General features: G+C 36.2%; 2 protein-coding genes across 4 annotated transcripts; both read left to right on the top strand.

Annotated features, from left to right (window-relative positions):
- Positions 1 to 2,682, top strand: LOC140759925 (sphinganine C4-monooxygenase 1-like). Of its 3 annotated transcripts, none has more exons than XM_073096635.1 (3): positions 1 to 154; positions 1,022 to 1,310; positions 1,888 to 2,682. In XM_073096635.1, the coding sequence occupies exons 2-3, from the start codon at positions 1,089 to 1,091 to the stop codon at positions 2,428 to 2,430; spliced, it is 765 nt and encodes a 254-aa protein (XP_072952736.1). In that variant the 5' UTR covers positions 1 to 154; positions 1,022 to 1,088; the 3' UTR covers positions 2,431 to 2,682. The 3 variants fall into 3 exon arrangements, with proteins under 3 accessions (XP_072952736.1, XP_072952738.1, XP_072952737.1); XM_073096637.1 differs by having other exon boundaries at positions 7 to 154; positions 1,062 to 1,310; XM_073096636.1 differs by having other exon boundaries at positions 86 to 207.
- A 1,190-nt stretch (positions 2,683 to 3,872) lies between these two features.
- On the top strand, positions 3,873 to 8,757 carry LOC140760524 (NAP1-related protein 2-like). Its single transcript, XM_073097524.1, has 10 exons — positions 3,873 to 4,152; positions 5,061 to 5,183; positions 5,291 to 5,341; positions 5,537 to 5,608; positions 5,707 to 5,820; positions 5,906 to 5,967; positions 6,707 to 6,767; positions 6,997 to 7,053; positions 7,161 to 7,205; positions 8,439 to 8,757. Exons 1-10 carry the CDS (start codon positions 4,036 to 4,038, stop codon positions 8,505 to 8,507), a joined length of 771 nt encoding a protein of 256 aa, XP_072953625.1. The 5' UTR covers positions 3,873 to 4,035; the 3' UTR covers positions 8,508 to 8,757.
- The last annotated feature ends 69 nt before the right edge of the window (positions 8,758 to 8,826 follow it).

Raw genomic sequence — 8,826 nt, 5'->3', positions numbered from 1 at the left:
TCGGTCTGCGCCCGGATAAGGAGACTTATTCCTTCTCGGATATTTTTTTTATTTTTCTTATATGAATAAGAGAGAGACAGAGACAGCCTCCATGTGGTGGACTGCGGAGAAGTAGCAAAAGAATTACGAAGAGAACCGAGGCCTCCCCCCGAAGGTGCTTATCCTCCCTTCTATTTGGAGAAGTTATTCTCCCATCTGGGTTCTTGGGTAAATTATTCGTGCCATGTTATAGGAAAAGATCGCTGTTTTGGGTTCCCTTTGCCTGTGTGATTTTGTTGTGGGAAGTTGTCAATTTGCGCTTCCGCGAATCTGGGTCTCCTCTTTTTTTGTGTGTGGATTTTGGCCTTAGATTGGATGGAATTTGCTAAATTTTGAAGGTTAATCTTAGGTTGGATGGGAAATTTTCCAATTAATGTGCTCAAAGGTGTAGGATTTTTGGCTGCCTTACGAAGATTGGGAAGTTCTTTCACTTATTTAATGGTGCCCTTGATGATTTAGTTCTTGTAACCCTGATCTGCGGTATAGATCAGTGGTACTTGGGTAAACTGTGTGTTCTTCAGCTAAAAAAATCCTTCTTTTGTTGAAAAAGTCGTGACTTCTTTATCTTGTAATTTTGTTTACTGCACTAGAAATTGTTGCCAAGAGAAGCCCCGAAGGCTTACAAAAGCCCTCTGTTTAAGCTGGGTTTTTTGTAATGATTTGCAGAATTTACAACCATAAATATCAAGATGTACTTAGCAACTATTCCTTCTTCTTTATTCAGCTCTATATAGTGCCTTTTCTTTTTAAAATCAGGTGATATCCTCCCTATATGTGCATATAGACATGTTACAACCATATCAATAAAATCTCACATAATCATCTGTGGATGCTTACTGCCAGCTTGTGTTGATTGCAATTATTTGTTATGTCTGTTAGTTACATGGTAATAACTTGTGTTTTCTTATGCTTTTATTGGGGGGAAAAAGGCTAACAAACCTTCATACCAAATTTTCCTTGATTACTCTATTCTTGTTTGCAGAACTTAGTGCTGGAGGCTATAAGTTTTATTGATACCGCAGGTCTGTCAATTATTTAGAGGATTCAAGATGGCCTTTGCTGTGTCAGATGAGTTATTGGGAACCTTTGTTCCAATCGCTGTTTATTGGATATATTCTGGAATATATGTAATGTTGGAGGGCTTCGAGGATTATCGGTTGCACCCAAAGGGAGATGAGAATGTGAAGAACATTGTGTCCAGAGGAACAGTCGTAAAAGGTGTTCTTGTTCAACAGGCATTTCAAATCATTGTCTCCCTTCTTTTATTCAAGGTAACTATACTTGTCCGGAATTTTTCAACCATATACTGGGAGATTTATGGAACTATTTGAGAAATATAAGCTTGCTGCATTGTGATCAGTACTCACCAGCATGACATAGGGCTTTGGTTGTTACTTTTGATTCTTTATTATTAACCATATTAGCTGTGAGTCACGGTTATTTGATTTTTGTCTTGTGTAGGAGTGATTTGATTCTCCATTTGTGTTATTCTATTTTAAGCACTTTACTGCTATTGATGATATTCCTAAACTGTTGTTGTGGCCTTTCAACTATTTGGTAGAATGTAATTACTCTACTGGATAAAATGTGGACCTTATTTTAAGCTCTCGTTGTAAGAAACTGTTTATTTCATAAAAGAAAATGATAGCACTAATCAATTGCCACAACAAGAGAAAAACCTACTAAGATCAGCGGTCAAAATACGTAAAAGCCAGGCTACTGTAGGAAACTTAACTCAAATCCTTGTGATGCTGTTGTATTAGTAGCATGATTATAAGACGAGGTTTCTCAAATTTGAGATGCTAGAATATTCAAAAGCTAGTGTGACTTATGATGTTTTCTGTGTAGTTTGTAGGTGATGACAGTGCTACCAAACCACAACAGCCATCCGCCACTGTGATTGCTGTACAATTTGTGATTGCAATGTTGGTTATGGATACATGGCAGTACTTCATGCACAGATATATGCACATCAACAAGTTCTTATACAAGCACTTACATTCCAAGCATCACTCCCTTGTAGTCCCTTATGCCTTTGGAGCTCTTTATAATCACCCTCTAGAGGGTCTGATTTTGGACACAATTGGGGGTGTTCTTTCTTTTCTTACCTCTGGTATGACTCCTCGAACTGCTATCTTCTTCTTCTCTTTTGCTACCATCAAGACAGTGGATGATCACTGTGGACTGTGGCTTCCTGGGAATCTATTCCATGCACTCTTCCAGAACAACAGTGCATATCATGACATTCACCACCAACTCTATGGTAACAAGTACAACTTCTCACAGCCCTTCTTCGTTACATGGGACAAAATTCTTGGAACATACATGCCGTACACTCTTGAGAATAGAAAGGAAGGGGGATTGGAGGCGCGACCTATCAAAGCGGATTAAAACTTGATGAATGACAATTTCCTATTTACTGGAACCTTGTGTTATCAATTCCTGAGCAGTGAGCAGCTTCATTTTTCTGACTACAGTTTATAGAAATTTCTTTTTTTTTACGTCGGTTGTGAAGCAATACCAGAATATAGTGAGTCTATTGGGTATAACCAAGACTTCTACTTTGTTTTATGTATCTCCACTTTGTACAAATTGTAAGTTCTAAACAAGCACATGCTTGAGTAATCAGATCAGTTTATCACATCTGCAGTGCTTCTTAATCGCTCTTAAATTATTTGATGAAAGTTGATGTACTATAAACTGTGAGATTTGCAGAACTGATATTGTAGCATTTGTCTGCTTGAATAAAAGACAATGTATAAATTAAGACATGTCAATAGCATTTCATCATCTAATTCTTTTCTCACCAGTGTACTAGAAACAGTTCAATGGTAGAAAGAACTTGTTAAGGTGAATGTACCCTAGGAGTTATACCTAATTTCTAGAGTTAGCATGGAGGTGTCCAATTGAAAATATGACAATTTTTTTGCCAATGCATCATAAAGAAAAACTATATTAAAAAAAATGATAGCACTGCTAATAGAGCTTGTATCAAGAAATAAAATCTTAGTGCTCCAAGTTGAGGATTTGCAAGAGATGTGTCCATCTTAACCAGGGGAAGATTAGCTCTTCAGCATATATTCAGGAATGTTATGTGGATGATTTCTTCTTGAATGAAATAATTTCTCATTGATACCTATTAGTAAATCTCCATGCAGTTTAGGATTCTATATTAGATAGGCTACTTAATAGTGATAAGTATCGTATTAACATAATAATAATTGTTCCTAGACCTTTAGAATTGTTGCATATTTCCTCGCACTACTTCATTTATTTTCCGTAACATATTAACCCCCAAAATGACTATTTTGTTTGTTATTTTCATTAAACAAATAGTGTCAAATTTTATAGGAATCGATCTACTCTTATTTTAGAGAAAGAAAGAGAATAAGTTGAGAACAAAGTGATCCTTAAATATCTTTTTTGTTCATACCATTATGATGAGATGAAAGATTTTTCATAGCTCGTTATATATGATATAAAGGAAAATTGGTAATATTAAGGGGTGTTAGTGTAATTATCCGTAATATAATTAAGGCATCAAATCCATCAGAACCATCCATGAGCTGCTCTTTTTGGGAAGAACAATCCAACAGTCAGGAGCATGCTCTAGGGTTAGGGTTTTGGATATCTCCCACAATTAACCCCAATGCTACTTTGTGGGGCCCAATCGCAAGATGAAACCTATCACGAGATGCCAAACGAGATGGACGGCAAGGATCTCCCGGATCATGTCATGCGGAGTACGCGGTAGTCTTACCGAGAATTCTCGCATCATCGAGGGCAAACTAGGACTATAAATAGCAAAGTTTAGTCCTTGGTTTTACAAAGGTCTCGCCTTTCCCTCTCTCTCCCACCCTCTCTCTCCCACCCTCTCTCTCTCACGCCGGTGGCTAAAACCCTTCGATTGGTTTTAGCCTCCGTTGCTCTCTAATCCGCCTCTCGTGGGGAAAGGCTCAGGGTTAGTGTTAGGGTTAGAGGAGATCAGAGAGGAAGATGGTGGCGGACAAGGGGAAGAAGTCGAAGGTCGCGGAGGAGGAAGCAGATCACGTCGACGGGGAGCTCGTGCTATCCATTGAGAAACTACAGGAGATACAGGATGAGCTTGAGAAGGTGATATATCTTTTTGTCCTAACTTCCCTACTCATTTTGGTCGTATTTTTCTCTTAATTTTTTCATAATTTGTGCTGTTTATGGAAATCCATTGTTCTCGGTCTATGTATAAGTTTAAAAGGTGTTCTGGTTTTTGAATTTCGGTGTCTGATTGTTAGCAGTAAGGATTTCTCTTTTGTGATCTCCTTACTTTTCTTGGGGGGTATTGTAGCTTTTAGATCTACATTTTGTGTTTTCTTTCTTCTTGGAGATATTCTTATTAGTTGTAGGTGAGTGATACTAATTTATTATGGATAGGAAAATGTGATAATCCATGTTCTTAGGTTTGAAAGGGAGGTGTTAATTGTTCGTCAAATAATCTTTTCCTCAATTTCCCGATATTTATGTATGTGCTAATAGAGAATTGAGGGACTAGATTGTATCTCCTTGGAGAAAACAATGAATAGTATATAGATGTCCCAAAAGGATTCCGTTCAAATTTACTGTTAGGAAGCGTCTTACTGTTGAACTGAGCTGTGAATGCTACCTTGAACATGTCACTTGGAGCATTATCATGGCTATCTGTCTTCCTTTTCTTATTTGCCATTTTTCCACCTTATCTTTTGAGTGTCCCTTATTGTCTTGAACTTCTAATGTTAATGCTAGATTTGGAACAGTGAAACTTGTGCATATATCAGCTTTTCCATCGGGGGGCTTAAAGTTGTGCCATTTTTATGATAAATGTTATAGCAAATGAGATAGCATTTTTATGTTGGACATTGCCATCATGAAATGTTGTGGCACTTTTTGTGAAGTTAGTTATTGTCAGACACTGGTATCAGTTCCTGAAGTAAATGCTTTGTTTATGCATTTAACGTTTTTTTAGCTTAACTCTTCCACCTTTGGCTGATTTTATTTGGTACAATTAGGTTAACGAGGAAGCAAGTGATAAAGTTTTAGAGGTGGAACAAAAATATAATGAGATTCGAAGACCTGTCTACATAAGACGAAATGAAATTATCCAATCTATCCCAGATTTCTGGCTAACTGCGGTTTGAATCTACTTCACTTTCATTCTAGTTCATTTCTTACCTGTATAGTTTCCTTTTGAACATTTTTATTTTATTCTTTAATTGTTTTTGGTGCATTGTCTCTCTAGTTCCTCAGTCATCCTGCTCTTAGTGATCTTCTAACTGAGGAGGACCAAAAGGTATGTGTGCTTCTGTTGCTCAAAGATGCTTTAGTATGAAGATTAATATTGTGGGCTTTCGGAATCTCTTCCATCATGAGCCATGGCTATTCTCTCTTTTATTCAATACTTATGGATTCTCTTTATGAGTTATCTGGACTTTGTGATCCGCCTTCTTAAAATGTTCAGTGCTGAAATTCCATTGTTTTGATGTAGATTTTCAAATACTTGGTTTCATTAGATGTTGAAGATTGTAAAGATGTGAAATCAGGCTATTCCATTATATTTGTGAGTTCTTTCTACTCAAGGACATGTTTTCTCATTAATTAAGTCTTCCGCTGTGTATTATTTTACTCTTGTATTAATATGGTGTCTTCAATTTATAGAACTTCTCGCCTAACCCCTACTTTGAAGACACAAAGCTTATAAAGACATACTCCTTCACAGAGGAAGGAACAACTAATATTAATGGTACAACAATTAAGTGGAAGGAGGGTGTGGTAAGGGCTTTCCTAGGATATGCTTTTTTTAGTCAATAAACCTTCATATCTGAAGAATATTCTAATAATTTCTTTCTCTATAAAGGAAATACCGAATGGCAATTCTCATGAGAAGAAGGGCAATAAGCGTCCACTTACAGAGGAAAGGTTGACTATTTTTCTCTTTATGTTATTATTAGTGCAATATGTTCACTTTTGAGTCTTGTTTCTATTGTAAATATGAAATTCCATGCTGACCAGTGCCGACAATAGATGATATGAATTGTAGGAGCAGCATGTCATCAGCATCACACTAGGACAACCTTGTACCTTCTGTATGTTGTTTCACACCATTACTGGCAAGAACAATCCTTAATTTTTGTTCCTTCATCTTTTCATAAGGAATTAAACAACTGTTTTAGCTTCTGGAACTTCAATATCCGCAACCTTATTAGCTAAATGGCAATTGGCGTACCGAATTTGTTCAGTTTGTTCTGGTTGAGTTCTATCTTCTTCTGTATCTATGTCTGAATCATTTTTCAATTCGGATAATGTCTTCTTAATGATTGTGGATATTCTATTCTGACTCTTGGCCATAAGCTTGATACTTCTAACTGCATATGCTGATCTCTCTATAAGGTCAGATTTTATATCAAGAAGCCTTCACAATACTTAATTTGTAGATATTCTATTGCTATTTGTTAGAAAGAATTGGAAATAATGTCGAGCCGTTAACTAACCAGAAACTCAATTGACCAAAAATGAACATCGAAACTTCGTTGGTTTCTCCCCTTCTCAACACCTATAATGCAACAATACTGAATAGCTCTAAGTAGATGAAGTGGGTAGATGGTTTTCTTGCACTTTTGTTTTTTTTTCCTTGATCGTTTTTGATTCTTTGGTGCAGTTTCTTTAGCTGGTTCAGCGAAACACAACAGAAGAGTCTTGCAGATGGAGTGACAGATGAGGTAAAACCGTAAAATGGCAAGAGTACAAAAGTTATGATTGTTTGTCCCACTATTTGCTTGTCCCAAAAGTTGGAAGTGATGCATTGATTATTCTGTTCTATCATGAGATTATATTTTCTTGTCGTTTGTCATTTTTCTATTTTGTGTAATACTTCAAGTAGATAAATCAAATGGTAGAAGCCTATCCTCTCTAGTTTGTTATAAAATATCCTAACATGTGCATTTGCAGGTGGCTGAGATAATCAAGGAAGATTTGTGGCCCAATCCTTTGAAGTATTTTAACAATGTAAGTATTGATGCTTCTGTTATTATGCTATTGGATTTTTTTACTTCCAAGGTTTTGTCTTTGATGAAGACTGATTCTTTTCTTTAAAAAATGTTTTAATGGTGTAGGAAGCTGATGAGGAGGATTTTGATGGGGATGAGGACGAAGAAGAGGTAAAGGCCTTATCATTTAGATTCTACATATAACTACAAGAGGTTTATTCCTTTTGTATCTCTTATGTGGTTCACCTCCTATATGTTGGAAGGATTTTCCCATGTTCCATAATCATTGCAAGGAACTTTAAACAAGCTCTTTTTTTTTTCTTTCTGAAACTAATGCATTTGAATGAGATTTTGATGAGCAATGTGGAAGCTTGACATTATCTACTTTGGAAAGAGATGGGATTATTGAGTGGAAGAATCTGAATTGTGGAGCGACAAACTGACTGCTTAATTTCCCTAATGTCCGATAGATTTTAGAGTTTTTCAAGATTTTGACATATAAGTTGAAAAAAGCAAGTTATGTACTGATTGGTAGTTCGAAAGAAAATATCAGCAAATTGTTAGATTGTTCTCTCTTAATGTAAGAAATGCCAGGGACGCCGTTTTCTGAAATAATGTTAAGAACTAAAACTCTTATTTTGCCAAAATTGTGATGGAGCTGTAATCACCTTTGTGTTTCTTGATATTATCTTCACAGAATACTTTCCGCAAATGGACATGACTGAAAGTTGAGGAAATTAAATCTTGTATTACATTATTACTTCATATTTTAAGAAATTACTATGTGGGGTCATCTTTCTGTAATTTCTATAAGAAAGCCCAAAATGACAGGACTTCTGGCCCTTCCTCATTTAACTTGGCTAGATTTTGCTTTGGCTGATCTTTGGCCTAATGTTCTGCATCCTCAATCTTCTGAGGAGATCTTGCATTGGCAACTATTTTGGTTTTCCAGTTGACAGTAACATACTAATGTTACATTCATAATTCATAAGCCACCTTTTCATCATGGTATTTTTTAGGGTTTACGTTATCATCTGTGGTTTACAGACTCAATAGATCTAGTGTTCGGCTTCATTTTTTGTTCCATAACTGCGCATACTGAGTTCTATGTATAATCAAGTAGGTAAAGATGTAAATTTTGAATTAAATTTATAGTGCATTGTTCTGCTTCTTATTACTCTATACCATCTATCAAATCTAGATGCACTAAAAATCATCTTTAGTGCTTTGGGACCACTCAATAGCTTCTATTTGACTGTTGTGTCAATATTATTGCTACTCTTTTTCTTCTATGTTAAGCACTGTTGATGCTTGACAAGTTATTAGTTGTCGTATGTTATCATACATTGCTCATGACAATTTTGACATACTGGTGATCCAACTTCTCTTTTTCTTGTGTCAAAGGGAACGGAAGGTGAAGATGGAGAACAAGACGACGACGAAGAGGACGACGACGACGAGGAAGACAGCTGAGCTCTTCTTTGTGGTGCTTTCCAGCAAAAGAATTTCACAGCCAAGTTTGTAGCATGGGAAAATTTATGGCTACAATGGACCAGAATCAGAGATTGCTTTGTTTCGTCTCCATAGCTGTCCATTTTTGTGCTTTGCTTACTAGAGCCATATTAATCTGCCGACCTTGGCAGAAGACTAGTATTATAGAAAGAACACAATATGTTCCATTGTAGACCAAATGTTCTGTTAATTATCTCAATTTGCTCCAGAATCTAGTTGGCTTATGCTCTTTTTTAACTGAAGTTCTCCCATATTTATACTTGTATCAACGTATAACTTT

The sequence above is a fragment of the Typha angustifolia genome, chromosome 5 (genome assembly GCF_048772165.1).
Source record: "Typha angustifolia cultivar Huaian chromosome 5, ASM4877216v1, whole genome shotgun sequence".
Classification (NCBI taxonomy): Eukaryota; Viridiplantae; Streptophyta; class Magnoliopsida; order Poales; family Typhaceae; genus Typha; species Typha angustifolia.
This window is presented reverse-complemented; position numbering and strand designations above follow the sequence as displayed.

Excerpts from the sequence above, each read along its gene's own strand:
- LOC140760524 (XM_073097524.1), top strand. The coding sequence starts at position 4,036 with ATGGTGGCGGACAAGGGGAAGAAGTCGAAGGTCGCGGAGGAGGAAGCA. Across the intron at positions 5,821-5,905 it reads TTAAGTGGAAGGAGGGTGTG|GAAATACCGAATGGCAATTC; the intron begins GTAAGGGCTTTC and ends TTCTCTATAAAG. Across the intron at positions 7,054-7,160 it reads CTTTGAAGTATTTTAACAAT|GAAGCTGATGAGGAGGATTT; the intron begins GTAAGTATTGAT and ends TTAATGGTGTAG.
- LOC140759925 (XM_073096635.1), top strand. The coding sequence starts at position 1,089 with ATGGCCTTTGCTGTGTCAGATGAGTTATTGGGAACCTTTGTTCCAATC. Across the intron at positions 1,311-1,887 it reads TCTCCCTTCTTTTATTCAAG|TTTGTAGGTGATGACAGTGC; the intron begins GTAACTATACTT and ends TTTTCTGTGTAG.